General features: G+C 36.9%; 1 protein-coding gene across 1 annotated transcript; it reads left to right on the top strand.

The window, feature by feature from the left end:
* Positions 1 to 5,847: 5,847 nt before the first annotated feature.
* LOC143888296 (putative alkaline/neutral invertase D) lies at positions 5,848 to 17,758 on the top strand. The gene is made up of 5 exons (XM_077392671.1): positions 5,848 to 6,018; positions 6,520 to 6,995; positions 7,734 to 8,165; positions 15,901 to 16,459; positions 17,263 to 17,758. The coding sequence occupies exons 2-5, from the start codon at positions 6,579 to 6,581 to the stop codon at positions 17,556 to 17,558; spliced, it is 1,704 nt and encodes a 567-aa protein (XP_077248786.1). The 5' UTR covers positions 5,848 to 6,018; positions 6,520 to 6,578; the 3' UTR covers positions 17,559 to 17,758.
* Positions 17,759 to 18,527: the final 769 nt, after the last annotated feature.

Below are 18,527 nucleotides of genomic sequence, written 5' to 3'. Positions count from 1 at the left end.
TAGTAAGACATTAAGTAATTTAAGTCCTTTGGTGTTCAGAAATTATATCTCAATTGGAAAGTCTTGGTATGACAAGTAGTAAGCGTGCACGAGAGAGAGATTTTATGTAAGCATGCACGAGAGTTAGAGATTTAACTATTAAAAAGTTAGAAAATTATGCTATAAGGTAGACCTTTGCTCATTCAATAAAATAAAACCTTTAAGTATTTAGATAATATACCCGTCTTTAGTTCCTTTAATTAATAAAAATGTAAGTAAGAAGATAATACTATAGTTAAATTTATAGTGCGGTCCGCACAGCACTTTTTGAAAAATACGGGACTATAAGGTCTTACAACATATAAAATCTCGTATGATACAAATAAGGCCATGCTTTGGATTTTTAAAAGGAGTTTTTTTGTTGTCAACCCGTGAAAAATACAGCAGGAAAAGGAGAGTGATAAATCGACTCCCCAAATTGATAAATCGACTCCCCATGTGTCTTTCTCTCTCCTCCAGGTTAGAGAGAGAAAGAGGAGAGCGATAGACACATGAGGAGTCGATTTATCACTGCCCCAGGAAAATTGCCACTTGTTAAGGAAAAGACCGAGATGGGCCAACCACTCGTAAAAATCCAATACACGTGGCCAAGCAAATGGGGATCGGACACGTGGAACTCTTACATTATTAAATTAAATAACTAATTTAGAAAATGGGTTGCTTATTTTTATTTTCAGTACCGTGTGGACATCAACCTTGAGTTAAAATAATCAAAAAATAAAATAAAATAAATAACAGAAGAGCATTTTATATTACTGAAATGATATTTACACGCACTTGTTTTGATAATGGCGCTCATCACTTTATTAAATACTTTTTTAATTTCTTGTTTCTACTTAATTATAAACCTTTTTCAGCATCTAAAAACCTTTTAACAACTAATTAGAAAAGTATAAATGAAGAAAGGTGTGTCATTGGTAAAACAAGGAGTGCTGATATAGTATAACAAAGCTTGGGCTGTCACGCGCATATTAAAAACAGTTAATATGAGTACAAATATCTCATCTTTCTATGTATTAAATGCTTTATATTGACGAAAGAAGTTATATAAAACCTTGTACGTGTAGATTTTTCTATTCATGGTGACTACCTTATATTACGAATGATAAAGATGGGGAATATATATATATATATATAAATCTATATCTATATCTATCTTTACTATATATAAGAGGGAAAATTATTAAAAAAATGTAAAGTTTTAGTGAAATTGTGAATCAAGGGTGGACATTTCAAATTCATGAAAAAGGGGCTGTCGTGTAAGGTCAGAGAGTGGAATAGACAAAGCATCCCTTTTATATTATTAAAATAAGCCGTCACTTTTGCCCTTTCCTCTTACCCCTCTTCAAACCCTTTTTTTACTTTCCCCCTCTGTTGATGACGTAGTGTGTCCCCACCCCCTTGAATCATGTTAGTGCACGTCTCTCTCTCTCTCTCTCTCTCTCTCTCTCTCTCTCCCTCCCTCCGCAGGAACAATTGATGGGCCCCCAAAATTCTCCTCCTTGGTGCCCAAATCCAACCCCCCACTATGACAGTGTACCGTCCAGACCATAGGATGATACAAGCGGTCCATTTGATAGGCCACACCGTAAATAGGTTGTGTCCCAAAAAATGGGGATTTGCTAGGGACCGTAAGCATTTTGCGGACGGTCTCTTGCATGAAAGAGCAGCCACCTCATGAAAAAGACAAAATCTGTTGAAAAGTGAGCTTATGGCTTATATGGCTGCTCTCTCATGCAAAAGACCCTCAGCGAAATGCCTTCTGCGATGGTCCGTAGCAAATCCCACCTAAAATGTGAATGAATGGTGATCCTAACCATCCAATCATGTTCTCTAAAGTGGACCCCGCTGGATGAATGGTCCAAATGATGTGGATCCATTCACGGTCGTGGACGTTTTTGTTTTTCATGGACGCTGTCTTTTGCTCATTTTTTGAGTAATTCCGAGAAAAATCTTGCCGAGAGATTCATTACGAGAAATAGAAAAGGAGAATCGCAAGTCTAGATCTCATATAGCCCGAGAAAATATTCCTCACGTGCGAAAGGATGCCCCTTCGTGGGAAAAATGAAAAAGGTAGGTGATTGGCTCCCACCACGTTTTCGTACCGACCGGAAAAATAGCTCGTTGGTCACGTGCGCCTCGTGATCCTCGGCTTGTACGAGGGTTTTTGGGAATAGTAGCTTCGCACGTGACCTTAGCGATGATGCTCTATTCGTGGTGTCTTAAATTATGGAGTGGGCCCGGCCTCTTTGTTGACTCTATTAGGATCGTTGATTTTTGTCTAGGTATGCTTTGTAATACTTCATTGAATCTATTAGGACCGTTGATTTTGTCTAGGTATGGAGGCCATGGGATGCACACGTGTGCAAGGCTTTGTTCTTCTTCATCGTCGCACGTTCATTCCTAGCTTACCTACCATAAAAATTACCCATCGCACGTGTGGCATAATATTCCAGAAATTCGACAACCTATTTACACTGTGGCCTTAGATTTTTTCCATGGAATATGGTTCTTGTGGACCCAGATCCAATGGGGGAGCCCTTGCCGCTGGTTTTTTGCAAGGGCACCCTTCACTTTAGCATTCCTCTAATTATAATTAAAAATTGCTATATAATGTCAATGAGAGTGGTCAAGTCAATAAAGCCTCACGACAGCACAAGGATCACAAGGCACGACAGTAGGGGGGACTTTTATAATTATTGTTCATTTATACGATCCCTTGTCTCCCTGAGCCACCCCTCTGGTGTATTTATGACTGCTCTTTTTCACTACAAGGTGGTGGCCCAGGGAAGAAAAGGGGACGAATATATAATTTCCCTTGTATACCATAGAAAAGAGCACAATTAATTATAAGAATCAACGACTAATTTAACATTACGTTGAAATAATAAAGACAAGTATAAAGTATGAATTTATAAGCTGCACAGGCATTTCAATCTCTACATTTGGGACGGTTCTCCATTGCCGATGAATTCAACGAAGGGGCGAATATACTATTATTAGTTATTCCTCTCCTCGCCCAAAGGTTATGGGAAAATAATATTTCCATACCTTTCTTACTATTTTCACCTTATTTTGTTTGTCTTTTTTATGAAAATGACTTATTTATAGGAGATGAGAAGCAAAACAGGTGAAAATACAGTAACTAGGGTGTAGGAACTCTTTTCTCTATATATTGTTAGGAAATTTTAGATTCTTGTGTTAAAAATTTTGAGATTTCGCCCATTCTGAGTGAAATCCGAAATTTCGGCGTACCATTTCGTGTATTGTGGATTTCGGTTTCGGTATTGACCGAAATCCGAAATTTCGGACCTAAATTTTGGATTTTGGTCGAAGTTTAAAACCATGCTTTTGAAGGAGAGAACAACCACCTAATATGAATTAAACGAATTAGAAAATATCCATAATTTAGCAAAAAGCAATTTTCCAGCTCTTATTTTTAACACGCGGCGAGTGCCAACTCATATGGATTAAATTAATAAGACAAATCCAGCTATGAGGCGAAATTGCTTAGACACTCCCATGTATATGATGATCCTAAGATCGACACAGAAAAACCAATGGCTTAACTTAGTTGTACTGAAGATGCCGTAGTGATCAAGGTTATGGTTGAATTAAATATAATAGGCTAAGCTTGTGGTTTACATTTGTGCATCTTGGTCCACTAAGGCCTAGTAGAACATACTCTACAAGATGATAAAAAATCTCTCCTGAATGAGTTGACCAAACTCTAGAAAACTCGTTTTCTAGGCAAGGGTTTTTTTTTTTTTTTAGAAAATAAAATCCATACATCCAAACATGCCCTTAATGTGGTTGTTTGAGTGGAAGTTCTGATTTAGAAGACAACTAATTTTATATCTACTACGGGGTATTTTTCTACTTTGACCCTCTTTAATGAGAAGCTTATAAGTTAAATCCGAAGAGAAAACCTCATATGCTCCTTCTCATACTCAAGGTTTAAAATTTCCGCTTCGGACCCTGAAATTTCAAAATTTCGGTCGAAATCTGGTACAAAAATCAAAACCGAAAATTTGAAATTTCAATATTAAAATTTCAGGGTCCGAAATTTAAAACCATGCTCATACTTCTATGAGTTCTATCCTCTCACCTCTATTAATTATTAGGAATTTGCCAAGCAACATTGTGGAAAGCCATTTCATGGCTAACTTTTTTTTGATAGGTAAGCTGGGTTTGGCGGGAACCTACCCGCGTTGTAGTAGAGAATAGCCACACAAGCTCACTTTTTGGCAAATTTTGTGTTATTCTTTTAATTCGTCTGAGGTGACCCTCTCTTCTACCAATTTCTTAATTATTTTCAACATAATTAGTTCATATTTGTACTTTTTTCAACTTTACTACTAATAACTAATCTCAATCTTCGTCTAAAAAAGCAAAATTCTACCTCAAAATGTTGCTACAATTTGTGGGCCCATCTTTGCCATTCCGAAATGTTATAGGTGGGGCCCACTAATTGTACCAATCATATTAGCACATCAATGAGATGATCTAACCGTTCAATTTTGTCAAGCACTTATTATGGTCAAATCAATGCGGCTGACTGAGCGTTGTGGCTCATCCTATATGGCACATAGCCCACATCCTATAAATAAATCCACCCTTTTCATTTTGATTGCAAGAACTTAGGCTCTGTTCGCTTCTTTTCCCTGGTGCTTTTTTCCTTGGAAAACAGCCTTTTTTTTCCCTGACAAGGCTTTGACAAGACAGAATTTCCGTGTTCACTTCTTTTCTAGGGAAAAATATTATCAGATGTGGAATTTCTTATTTAAAAGCTGAAAATGACGTGGAAATTAACTTTTTTTCTGTTACTGGAGATTTGGTTTCCGATTAAATATATCGGAAAGAGGCTTTCCAAGGAAAACGAAACATTTTCCTTTACAGTTTCCCTGGATTCCTTTTCCTTCTGCCATATCACCTGGAAAGGAGAGGAAAACAAAATCCTTTCCTTTCCTTTTCGGGGAAAAGAAATGAAAACCTATAACTTGAAAGTTGAAACTACACGATTCAATTTTTATTTAGAGGGATCTTCACTTTTTGACAATATCCTTCTAAATTAACCATGCTCATATAATCATATCAATTTCCTATTCAATTTTTCCTTCACGTTTTGATGTTATCCCTCTAAATTAACCATAATCATATCAATTTCAAGAAAAAAAATTCCCAAAAATAAGTTTCCGTCAGAAATAATTTTGTTGCAATCCAAACAAGGAAAGTGATATATCTTGCCCTCTTTTCTTCCCTTGGTATCCCCCACTAGGGTATTTACTATTTATGATTTTATGAGTTCTGAGTCTTCTGTCTTCTGACTCCTGAGTTCTGAACTTCTGACTACCCTTTTACACTACCAGGGGTAAAATGAGTAAAGATCAAAAGAGAATATAGAAAGACGATTATTTAAGGGGGCATTCGCTAGGAAAAAAAGGCAAAACCTTATTCGTTAAAGATTGGTAATAAATTCAGGACAATGATAAATTCGCACCCACTGCAGGATAATCCGCCCCACTTGAAACGTTAAAAAAGCGTTAAAGGATTGCGAGTTTATCATCGCCCCTAAATTAAGTACGTTAATCGCGATTAAGTCGTGTAAAGTTCGAAGGTCAAGGAACGTCTGCTTTTGTCCTCTTGTCCACCTATATTAGCCAGTAAAGACCTCTGATCCCACCGGCTATTCCCGGTAACTCTCTGACACGAGCAGGAGTAGATGGATAGAGACGGACGACCTATCTCCCTCTTGTCTTTTCCCCTCACTTGCCTATAAATACCCACCTTGTGCCCAAGCCCTTCTTTTTTCCTCTCTCTCTCCCCTTCTCTCTTCTTCCTTGTCTCTCGGAAGTAGATTCTCTTTTTTTCCTCCGTTCGCTTTCCGGCGAGGATTTCTTTTCCTCCGTTCACTTTCCGGCGAGGATTTGCCGGTTCTGGCCAAAAGAGCTGAGTTTCCAATCGTTCTAGTTCTTCTAGGTTAGTTTTCTCGTCCAAATCTCTGAAAAATCTCGTTTTTTTTTTAATATTTTCTCTTTTTTGGTTCCAGATCCGGTGATCCGGTTCTGTTTGTGATTTTGCTTCTATTTGGAGGAGTTTCGTCTCGAGGCGAAGGAATTTTAGTAGTTTTTTAAGAAAATTTAGTGGATTTTTTGTGGAAAGATTCGGTTTTGTTGTCGTTTTGGCTGAATCCTAGTCTTCGATGTGTTAATTCTCTGTTTGTTATGTTGAATATGAGATTTTGCGTCTCTTGATTTGGTAATGTGGTTTATTTGGTGCAAATCGGGATTTTTTTTTCATCTATGTTGCTGTTTTTCGTCTTTTGATTAGATGATTTTGAAAACTGGATACGATTTGTAGAGCGAGACGCATTATCTCATTAATAAATGAGAAAATTAACTGCTTTTTATGGATCTGAATTCGTATGTTTCTGTTCTATACAATCGTTTATGTGTTTTTCATTTGCATTCGTTGTTGCAGATTGATCGAACCTTTAGACCTCTACAGATCATAAAATTTTCATTAGAAAGGGTAGAGGTATGGATGGAACTCAACTAGGTCTTCGGAATGTAGGTTCTCACTGTTCAATATCTGAAGCTGATGACTATGATTTGTCGCGGCTCCTTGATAAGCCAAGACCTCTTAACATTGAGAGAAAGAGGTCTTTTGATGAGAGGTCTCTTAGCGAGTTGTCGATCGGCCTTTCGCCTCGGTTTGCCACCAGAGGTGCGGAGAACTCCCGAGGACTAGAGAATTTTGAGAACATGTGCTCTCCAGGAGGACGTTCGGTCTTGGACACTCCGGCGTCTTCGACTCGGAACTCATTTGAGCCTCATCCGATGGTCGCTGAGGCATGGGATGCTCTGAGGCGATCATTGGTGTTCTTTCGGGGCCAACCTGTTGGGACAATTGCCGCTTATGAGCACTCGGCGGAGGAAGTTTCAAATTATGATCAGGTATATGCAAGACAAACTTGTATTTTAGTTTAAACTCCTTTTTGTTAATTTTGTTATCAGTGGTCTGTCCAGTTGAATGCTAAGTGCGTTGTTGCTGAGAATGAGATCTTTTCTTGCATGTCCAAGAAGTGAGAAAGCTAACCATTCCTTTCACCTTGAAATGTTATGTGTTTCCAGGGTTGTCTCTGAGATTAATGTTTCCTAATTGACTTGGAAATATGGGTTTAGTTTCTTTTATTTCATCTTGTTCCTTCTGAAAGATTTTGCTCTCCATGTTTGCTTACGGATTGCTCTTCTAGTTGGAATGATTTGTTGGTATGATTACATTTGAAGCTTTTGGCCTGTGAGTTCAAGATCCTTGATTGTCTGGTGTTTATCATTTTTGGACCTTTGGTCATTTTAATTGCTTATCTGATTTCATTATGATTGTTTCATGACCTTCCGACTATCTATCTCCATGGATTTTGTTAACAATCTCTGCGCTCATTTAAATATGCTTGATTAGGCATTCTATTTCTTCTCGGACAGACAAATACCAACGTCTGTACCTCTTACGTATTAGGTAATGAGACTAGTACTACTATATTTTGGATTGGATATGTTATGCTCTAACAAGGTGCATGTATTACTGTCACCTGTTTCAGTTACCTTGTAATAATCTGTTAGGCAGCTTCTGATTGAAGAAGTTGAATTATAGTAGAAAAGCTGGTTTTGATCCATGTTTTGTCTTCTATGCAGGTCTTTGTCCGAGACTTTGTGCCAAGTGCTCTGGCTTTTCTAATGAATGGTGAACCAGATATAGTTAAAAATTTTCTTCTGAAGACCCTCCTCCTGCAAGGGTGGGAGAAAAGAATAGACCGTTTCAAGCTTGGAGAAGGTGCAATGCCAGCCAGTTTCAAAGTGCTTCATGATCCTATTCGAAAAACAGATACTTTAATTGCAGATTTTGGTGAGAGTGCAATTGGAAGAGTTGCTCCTGTTGACTCTGGATTCTGGTGGATTATTCTGCTTCGTGCTTACACGAAGTCCACTGGAGATTTATCTCTGGCAGAAACACCTGAATGCCAAAAAGGAATGAGGCTTATACTAGCTTTATGTCTATCAGAGGGATTTGACACATTTCCAACCTTGCTCTGTGCCGATGGATGCTCAATGGTTGATCGGAGAATGGTAAGATTGTTCTAATATCATGTTTAAACTTTACACCATACTATGCTATCACAACTCAAAGAGTCGCTCCAGGGCGTTATAATAATTTCCTGTGACTGAACTGTTTGTGACGCTCATCCCCCACGTAGTCCATAAGATATAAATAAAAATTCTTAAAAGTGACAACCAAATTAAAAGATACAAAGTATGGATTGCTCCAAACTCACTGAAGTATTTATAGGAATCACACGTGCAAATTCTTTTACACTAAGAAGCACGAATGTAATTACTCCTTATCTGAAATGGATATATGTCAATGGAGTTTGTTCAAATTTGTATGAAAGCAAATAAGGAACCCCACTACCCTTTTCATCATCAAATTTCTTTCATTATCAAAGTTTCCAGTATATTATAAAGAGTGTTTGGGACCTGGAAGAGTCTGTAACCAAGGCTACATATCTCTTCCTTATCCATTAATCTATAAGCACATAGAACAACCAAGAGTACATCTCTCTTCCCTATTTATTAATTTATTGTTTTTATTATGATTGTTATTTGTTATTTTGTTAAACCTTTTGCTTGTTTTCCAGCTATCCAAGCATGCCAAGGTGTCTTATTGTTTTGTGTTCCCCTTTTTGTAAGTCCATATATTTTTATTTAAAATCTTATTTTTTTTGTTTTTTTATTTTCTTGTGTTCTTATTGAAGTTTGAAACTGTAATACCCGGCCCCAAGTTGGGAAGTTTTGGGGGTGTTTTTATCAAAAGTTGGGCATAAGTTTTTAGATTCCTGTATGGCGGTGTTGTTTTATAAAATAGCCTTATATATAAATTAAGTTTTGGATACAAGTTTCCAAGATTGGTAGCCTATGTTGGGCATCTTTTCCTTGAGTTGTATCCAAGGTTTTAAATTTCGGTTGAGATCAAAATCGAAACGTATCAAAACCGAAACTTCCGAAATGTACAAAATTTCGTCTAAAATTTCGAAAAAATAATATTTTTTATTGTTTTACAGAATTTTGGCTGAAATTTCCGAAAATTTCGGCCCAAAATTCCGACATTTGAAGACTTTTTACCGAATTTCGGCCAAAATTTCGGTTTCGACAAGGTCCGAAATTTACTCTGAAACCGAAATTTAAAACGGTTGTAGCCAATAGGCAGAGAGGCTTACTAATTAATATTAGAGAATTAGAGAAAGAAGGTGGAATTTACAAAGATGTATCTTAATTAACCATTGAAGGGAGGACTTTCCTCTTTAATGGAGTCTCCAAATATGGAAACGTCCAAGCCTTGGTGCTTACTTTGGCAAGGTTTGAAGGCAAATTGAATTCCATATTGGAAAAGGAATGGTCTTCAATAAATAAACCCATTAACTTTAGAAAACCACCATAGATGCTTACCTTCTTGAATGAGATGGGAGCCTTGTGAAAACCGTGGGAGTATCATATTATCAAGAATAACTTCATGAAACCGATCCACCTATATTGAAGAAGAGCTTTGAGTTCTCCAATGGGGTTGGAAGGGGTAAGAGTTTTAGATGGACAAAAGTCATTGAATGCAAATCTTGGATTTTTTCCTTTCTCTAAAGAAAAGGAACACGTGCTTATGAGTAATTCTAGGAGAAATAGGTGGTTATTGCTATTTTAGTTCTTGCGTTTCTTCTTGGAATGGAATCCAACATTTATAAGGAATTTATTCCTATATATAATAGTTGAGAAGGAGGGAAAGGCAATTGCTTTGGACGATGGAGGATGGACCTCCTTTTTCTCTTGAAGGAGGTGAGTTCTATGGGGATTTGAGAAAGGAAAGTGGTATCACAGCTTAGACTTTAGGTCCTGAGGACTAATCTGAGAAGTGAGAGTTGTGTGGAAATTAGGATGTTAGGTCCGTGCAAGAATTCTTCATAGATCCCATCGGAGTGCGGTATATCATCCTGTAGATCTTTGGAATATAATTGGTAACTTTGAGAAACTAAGAGAATCTTAGGCATTATCTTGATCTTTAGAAAAATATAAAGTTTCGAATCAAGTTTCTTTTAGATGCTGTGATGAGTTGAATATCATAATAGTCTAGTCGCTTTGCACTCTAGATAGCAACTTATGATTTGGCTGCTGGTTGGAATCAAATTTAGAAATTAATTACCTGATCCATATTGATATAAACCAATGTACTTTGCCTACTGATATTAGACTCAAAGCACCCATATGCTAATTTTTGAAGGCCTCTTTCATTTCCATTGGAACATTGGAAGAGTAACCCAAGCGGAAACTCAAGGGTATCTGAACTAGCCTGCGGCTGAGGATTATCTTAGATTGCTTCTTGCGATTCCGGAACGAGTGAGGAGTTGTCTAATAGGACTGTCGTCCAAGAAATTTATTCCATTTGATGTGATGTAGAGAGATTGGTATTGATTCTGTTTAATTATTGTGAACAAATGTCTGTAGAAAATCCGAGAAATACTTCTCAACACGGATCGAACACGATGTGCAACAATATACCAAAAGAACGATGCAAAGAAACACAATCACACAAGAAACACAAGATTTTACGTGGTTCGGCACTGCCTACGTCCATGGGGGAAGATTTTCACTTTTTCGGTTCAGGGTTACAAAGTCTCTTCTTCTTGGCCAAGAAAACACAAAAGAATAAAAAACCTAATCCCGTCAATAGTGGTTTCATAATGCCAGAATACAAGACATTAGTCCGTCAATGTCCTGTATAATGCCAGAATACAAGACATCTGCACAACACTGTCAATAGTGGTTTCATAGAAAGTTGTTTCACAAATTTATTATTGACTTAAACTGAGGAAAAACTTTAGTTGCTCTGCTTACAGGCGATGGTTGATTGGATGACCTTGCATGCCTGTGAATTGGATTTCATGGGTGTGAGGCACTGTCACATGCCGGATTGTGATCTCGGTTCGGGGCGTGACAAAAACTCTATTTTATTATATTCCTTAAGGCTCTGTTCACTTCTTTTCCCTGGTGCTGTTTTCCCTGGAAAATAGCCTTTTTTTTCCCTGACAAGACCTTGACAAGACATAATTTCTGTGTTCACTTCTTTTCCAGGGAAAACTATTATCAGATGTGGAATTTCTTATTTAAAGGCTAAAAATGACGTGGAAATTGACTTTTTCCCTGTTACTTGAGATTTGCTTTCCGATTAAATATATCGGAAAGAGGTTTTCCATGGAAAACGAAGCCTTTTCCTCTTCATTCCTTTCCCTTCTGCCATGTCACCTGGAAAGGAAAGGAAAACGAAATCCTTTCCTTTCCTTTCCGAGGAAAAGAAGTGAACAGAGCCTAAGGCAGAAAAAAGAGCCCAAACCATCCTTAGCCCTTTCTATTGTTTTTGGTAGAAAATCCGTGCTTTATAATCCCCTGATTTAGAAAATCATTTTGTTTTTGAAACAGAACTAATACAAGGTGTATAATAGAATGGGCAATTTTTCTCATTGGAACATTTGTTCCATTTTCTAATATTTTCTTGTACTTATTTTTTAGTAATATTCATATTTAGAGGGAGGGAGGGAAGGGTGGTCCAAGTAAATTGGTTGTTTTTACCGTATTTTGTAAGGAGAGTTTGGTACATTTTGTAAGGAGAGTTTGGTACTTAAGTGAGTCTTTCAGTCCCCAGAGACAGAATGGCACTTAGGACCAAGGTTTGAAATTTTGGTTCGGCCGAAATTTTGGGGGTAACCGAAACCGAATTTCTTGCCGAAATCCCAAAATTTCGGTTAAGGCGCATGCAATGTTGTTTTTTGGGCCGAAATTTTGGTAATTGCAGCTGAAATTCGGTAAAGGAATAAAAAATTAATATTTTTTTCCAAATTTCTCCAAAATTGCAGAAATTTCCAAATTTTGGTAAGATTCGGCCGTTTCGGTACGTTTCGGTGTCGGTCTTGACCGAGTCGAAATTTAAAACCATGCTTAGGACAACCAAGCATCTTTTTTTTTTAGTTTTTCCCTATATGACATAGTTTGGATTGCAAGAAAAAAAAATTTCATGGAAAATTTTTTCTCGAGAAAAAATTTCTTTCCACAATTAAGAGGAAAATGATATCCCTATTGAGGGTCTATCTCAATAAAAATTGAATAAGGTTGGTTCAAGTGTGTAAAAGTAGGAAATTTTACAAATATTCTTCCTTTCCAAACTTTTCCAGAAAATTCCAGCAATCCAAACACGGCCTGTGTGCTTAATTTTATTTTTTTTTGACAAAAATATGGTGCTCATATTTTGTTTTGTAGTCAATTATTAATGCATTCTTTCTGTTTTCCATTTTTTTTTGTTTTTTTCTCATTGACTTGTCTGGTGCACTCTGGTTCCGGTTACTTCAACTGAAATATTTGAGGAATACTATCCAAGGTTTTAAATTTTGGTTTCGGTTTCGGTTTCGATCGGCACGGAAACAGAAACGTTTATTTTTTAGTGGAAATCTTGTACAACCACTTAAACGTATGGAAACACATGCAAATGATGAAATTTTAAGATGAAACTTTGGAAAATGATAGAATAAGCACAAATACATCCTAATACTATATAGTAGAAGAGAAAATAAGAGAATTTTTTGTAGAATTACACGTCACTTTTTTTGACTTTTTTTAACAAAGGCACCCATTCAACACACATATTTTCAATCCTACCCCCTCCTTTATGCTTTTTAACAAAGGCACCCATTAAAGCCAAATAATTTCAATCCTACCCCCCTCATTTATGCTTTTTAAATAAAAAATCTATAGGGTGATCTTAACCATCCGATTTAAGAGGAACAACATATTATGGAAACCTCTATATATTGGAGGGCTAGGATCACCCTATGGAAATGATTTTTGGGGCACAACCTATTTATGTTGTGTTCCATCACATGGACGGTTTGGATCAACACGTGATGTGGTCCGTACAGTTCTTAGTCGGCCCGTGCATCGCACGGGGTTTTTTACTAGTACTTAGAAACCACAAGATAAGCAAGAAAGTCACCATTCAAAATAATAATAATAATAATAAAAAAAGATAAGCAAGAAAGCCATCCATAATGGCTTAATCATATCTAACATCTAGTGAAATGCGTTGTCGCACATATCTGCAACAGTAAAGTCAATAAAGAAGTACAATGTAATGAAGTATAAGAAAGGATCAAAAGAGAAAAAGGATCAAAACAAACATTGGTAGGATTAGAGTGGAAAGAAAGGATCAAAACAAACGTTGCTAGGATTAGAGTATTCCACTGCATTTGGGGCTATTTTTTTCTCTGATGAGTGCAGTGATAATGCAGCAGATCAAATGGAAAAGCGTAGCCAAAACGTACAATCTAAAATATACCCTAGAATCCACTAGGCAAGAAGAAGAAGAGAGAGAGAGAGAGAGAGAGAGAGAGAGAGAGAGAGAGAGAGAGAGAGAGAGAGAGAGAGCAAAAAAGTATTATTTTTATTTCCCAAGATTAGCTCTTCCAGGCATGTTTTTACATTTCGTCTGAAATTTCTGATTTCGGCCGAGACCGAAATTTAAAACCGAAAGTGAAATTTAAAAATTTCGGCCGAAATTATAATATCCACACCAAAATTTCCTCCGAAACTGAAATTGCCACCAAAATCTCGTTTTTGGCTGAGGCCGAAACCGAAACGAAATTTCAATCCTTGCTTCCAGGTTTCTACATCAGGGGAAGATTGGATATAGAAACAATAGGATGTTATCTCAAACATTCTTGGGGAGAATTCTGGTGGCCCATTTTCTGTCATCTTTCCATATTTACAACATTCGAAAGTTTAAAATATCATTATGGGTTGGTGTATTGGTTCAAAGCCAAAAATTTATATGTATCAACCGCCACTTCCCATAGTGTTCTTCTCATACTGTTTCGAACACATTTTTGTGCGTAATTTTATATTTAATGATTCTTGATATATTTACTGTACCTTAAACTTAAAGCCTTTTCATACTTCCTAGTTGCATGAGAAGCTCTCTTCCCCAAAAGCTCGTTGGGGAAGCTAAATTCTTCTTGCTTCCCAAATTTAGAGGAAGCATGCTTCCCACACTCTTCTTGCCCATTTCTTCCCACACTCTTCTTGCCCATTTCCTCTTAATTAAGAGTACGTTTCATATTGAGGTGATTTTTTTCTTCCTAAAAGAGTGTTTTCTCTATTGGATAATGCCAAAGGTACGCCTTTAAAAACAGTGTATTTTAAACTTAAAAATTCATCTTAAGTTTCAAGTGAAAAATTGTGGTTCTTTTAAATCTACATGAATAAAATATGTGAAACTATAAATTTCTTTTTGTATTTTTTCCTTTCTTTCTGTGTGTAATTCTGGCCTAGTGGGGGGTGCGGGTGGCCTTTTTTCGGTCAATCCCTTTTAATATATTCAGTTACCATTCAAAAAAAAAAGAAGTGAAACTATAAATTCCTAAAACTTGTAATTCTAATGAGTCGCGAAGTCTTCTTTACTACTTGTAATCCTCACCTACAATAACCCTTCAGCCCTAACCTTACTATAACCATAAATCGACCTGAATAAAATTTATGAAACTATAAATTCCTAAAACTTGTAATTCTAGTGAGTCGTGAAGTCTTCTTTACTACTTGTAATCCTCACCTACAATAACCCTTCAGCCCTAACCTACTATAACCGTACTTTTTCCCACACATTCTAAAGAGGCTTATTACGTGCTTCTTGTTGACTTTCAACAAAGCTTGCCGCATATTTCCTCATTTTATTCACAGCTTTTTGCCTTTTGCTTTCCACGTTTTCTCTTTTTCAAAACCCTTGCTTCCCGCATCATTGCTCACACTCGCTTCCCACTCTAGCTACTATGCTTAAAGCTATGATGTGATATTTCTAACTAGGACTCTTAACTTGAAAAAGAAACAAACTAAAGATACTTTATTATAAACAGAAGTAAACTAAATATACACCTATCTAGACTTATACCAACCAATTTGGAATCTAGCTTTTAACTTGATTCCCAGGATAAGTTTAGCGTTTACTCTTGAGAAAATAAAACAAATCCAAACCCAAAATTAAAACCCAACCTTGGGGCAACTCAAGTGGGCCCTTGAAGACTGGTTGCTTTGGATGCTCTCGTATTTTCGTGGATGACCCCCTATCACTGTTCCATTGTTCTAAAATCATCCAACATGGTGTAGACTGTGTAGAGCAACAACTTTCAAAATTATAAAAATTTAATGCTCAGTACCATTTCAGACATGAATGAATGGGGGCATGTATAATATCCATAGAATATAGGATAGATGTAGGAATTACATAACAGATGATGTTTAGCAGTTCATATGCAAGAAAGTATCTGCATAGAAAATCTATATAACAGATAATGTTTAGTAGTTCTTATGCAAGAAAGTATCTGACCACTGTGAGTATGAAAAGGGAAAGTGTTATGTTGAACTTATTAATCCAAGTATGTCTTGTGGAAAATAAATCCACGAGTACCTCTTGATCTCATCTTCTCTTCAGCATTCTTTCTTTTGTTTCTCCATGGATACTGATACTGTTATTGATGTATCGCATCCAAGCTTGACTTTTGTTATGTTAGTGAGAGATGTTTTAAACCCAATTATTTGCTCTTACTCTGTATTTTCCAAATGTTAATCCATAATCACAATTATTTATTTATTTTATCTTCACACCTTGATATTGATATTTTGAAGTTTGGTCGTTCTAGAAAAAAAAAAAAAAAAACAATGAGGGTTACAAATATTTGGACATTACAATTTACATGTTTTGTGGTGCAAACTCATTTAACAGGGTGTTTATGGTTATCCTATTGAAATTCAAGCTCTCTTTTTCATGGCATTGAGATGCGCTTTAGCATTGCTTAAACCTGATGCCGAAGGAAAAGAATTCATGGATCGAATTGTGACTCGCTTGCACGCCTTAAGTTATCACATGCGGAGTTACTTTTGGCTTGACTTCCAGCAGTTAAATGACATTTATCGGTATAAAACAGAGGAATATTCTCACACAGCGGTTAACAAGTTTAACGTTATTCCTGACTCAATACCAGATTGGGTATTTGATTTTATGCCAACAAAGGGTGGTTATTTCATTGGAAATGTGAGTCCTGCAAGAATGGACTTCCGATGGTTTTGTTTAGGTAACTGTGTTGCAATTTTATCGTCTCTTGCCACACCAGAACAATCTGTGGCTATAATGGATCTTATTGAATCGCGCTGGGAAGAGCTGGTTGGAGAAATGCCTATGAAGATAGCTTACCCAGCAATTGAGAGCCATGAATGGCGGATTGTAACAGGCTGCGACCCGAAAAATACCAGATGGAGCTACCATAATGGAGGATCTTGGCCAGGTTAGTCCTCCATCTGAGCTCCTTTTTTTACACCAAGGCTTCTAATTTTCCTGATTCTGTACTTCAGTTTTTTTTATTTTTTATAACAAACTGTTTGTGAAAATCTTGATGTGAAAAGGGTTACACAATTTTATTATGCAAAGGGAAATGGGCAGCTCTCAAATGGGCGCAATTGGGAGGGCTGTTTAAACGGTTTGTCTTTGTAGGTGTTGTTTGTTTTGGATTTTGAGAACTGAATGTGAGTCCAAAAATGATTTTGGACGATGCCTACATGAGCCCCCAAAAAAAAAACGCAAGAGGGAAGAATGGAGGAACACTTATTAACCCCTCTCCACTCTTCTCTTTTATTTTGAAAATAAATTTTTTATGGGAAAAGGGTTACATGATTTATTTTGAAAAAGGAAATGGGTGTCTCTCAACAGTTCTCAAATGGGCGCAATTGGGAGGGCTGTGTCTCTTAGCAGCTCTCAAATGGGCACAATTGCGAGGGCTGTTTAAACGGTTTGTCTTCTTAGGAGTTGTTTGTTTTGGATTTTGAGAATCGATTGTGAGTCCGTAAATGAGTATTGGACTCAAAATTATTGGACAAAACGTACATGCGCAAAAAAAAGCAAGAGGGAAAAATAGAGGTACACTTATTGACCCCTATCGACTCTTCACCCTTATTTTGAAAATATCCAACAATTTCTCATTGCCGCGTCAAGTATTTTTTTCCTATTACTCCTCCATTTTAGTTTAATAATCATCACTACTTAGTCCATGTATTTAGAGCATTAGCAATCATGCTTGACTATTCTCTCCAGTTCTCTTGTGGATGTTGATCGCCGCATGCATCAAGACGGGGCGGCCACAGATTGCGAGACGGGCAATTGAGCTCGCCGAGAGCCGTCTTTTGAAAGACAACTGGCCGGAATATTACGACGGAAAACTGGGAAGATATGTAGGAAAACAGGCAAGAAAGCTCCAGACATGGTCAATTGCAGGTTATTTAGTGGCAAAAATGCTTCTTGAAGACCCCTCTCATTTGGGAATGATTTCCCTGGAAGAAGATAAGCAGATGAAGCCCCTTATCAAAAGATCAGCCTCATGGAATTGCTGAGACTGATAAAAAAAAGAAGAGATAAGTTGTTCCTTTCTATTAGTATTTATACACTTCTTTGGCTGTTTTTGTTCTCTCCATTTTAGGGTTTTGATTGGTGAAGCCGCGCGAAAAAAAGAAAAAGAAAAGAAAAGGGGCGAATTTGTTTCTGTACAATATTGCCGTGGACTTTTCAAATAAAAAAGATTCATTTTCCACTATTGCCATGGGCTTTGTATCATTGTCCACAGGAATAACATAAGACAGTCACTTTTGGTGTATTACAATCATTTCTCTTCTTTTCTATCTTCTAAGCATAAAACATTCTAGGAAGAATGCTAAACTGAAGTGTGCACTTGCAAAAACCCAGCTGTAAGAGCGCGCCATTGGATGACAATTAAACATGGATCTGATGGGGCGCCATTACCGCCGCGTTTATATAAGGGTGACCCTAAGTTTAGGATTTCTACAAAATTGCCCTTCTTCTGATGGTGAAATTGTATGTACATGTTTGGCTGCTTAAGCTAAAATGTGGGTTGGTCACAGGAGTTAAGAACGGGCAAAAGTCAGATTATAGATGTATTCAAAAAGTGTAATGATTATAATATATTCACCCCTTTTTCTTACTTGGCGCACCCCCTACAAGAGTAGTAATGTACATACACACTAGTGTAAAAAAGGTAGGAACGTCTCGAAAACTTTTTCAGAAAATACCTGCAATCAATCAGGCTCTTAAGGGAAAAATACAATGGATTATGAACATCATCGTCACTTGAGCAAATATCAACTTATTTTTCATTTTACTAGGAAAAATATTTAGAAGCAGTGTTCAGTTAACCTTCGCTGCCGATCCCAACTAGTTTGGGACAGAGGCTTAGTTGAGTTGAGTTAACCCTGGCTGTAGTACTAGCCTTTTGCCATCCTATACACCAGGTTTCTTCCGACCCATATTATATTGAATTGATTTTGCTAAATTCACTTCGAATTCCT

Source organism: Tasmannia lanceolata, unplaced genomic scaffold, assembly GCF_043159265.1.
Source record: "Tasmannia lanceolata isolate RefF3 unplaced genomic scaffold, GAP_Taslan_0.1 ptg000012l, whole genome shotgun sequence".
Lineage (NCBI taxonomy): Eukaryota > Viridiplantae > Streptophyta > Magnoliopsida > Canellales > Winteraceae > Tasmannia > Tasmannia lanceolata.
Note: the sequence above shows the minus strand (reverse complement) of the source record. Positions and strands in the feature narration are given on the sequence as shown.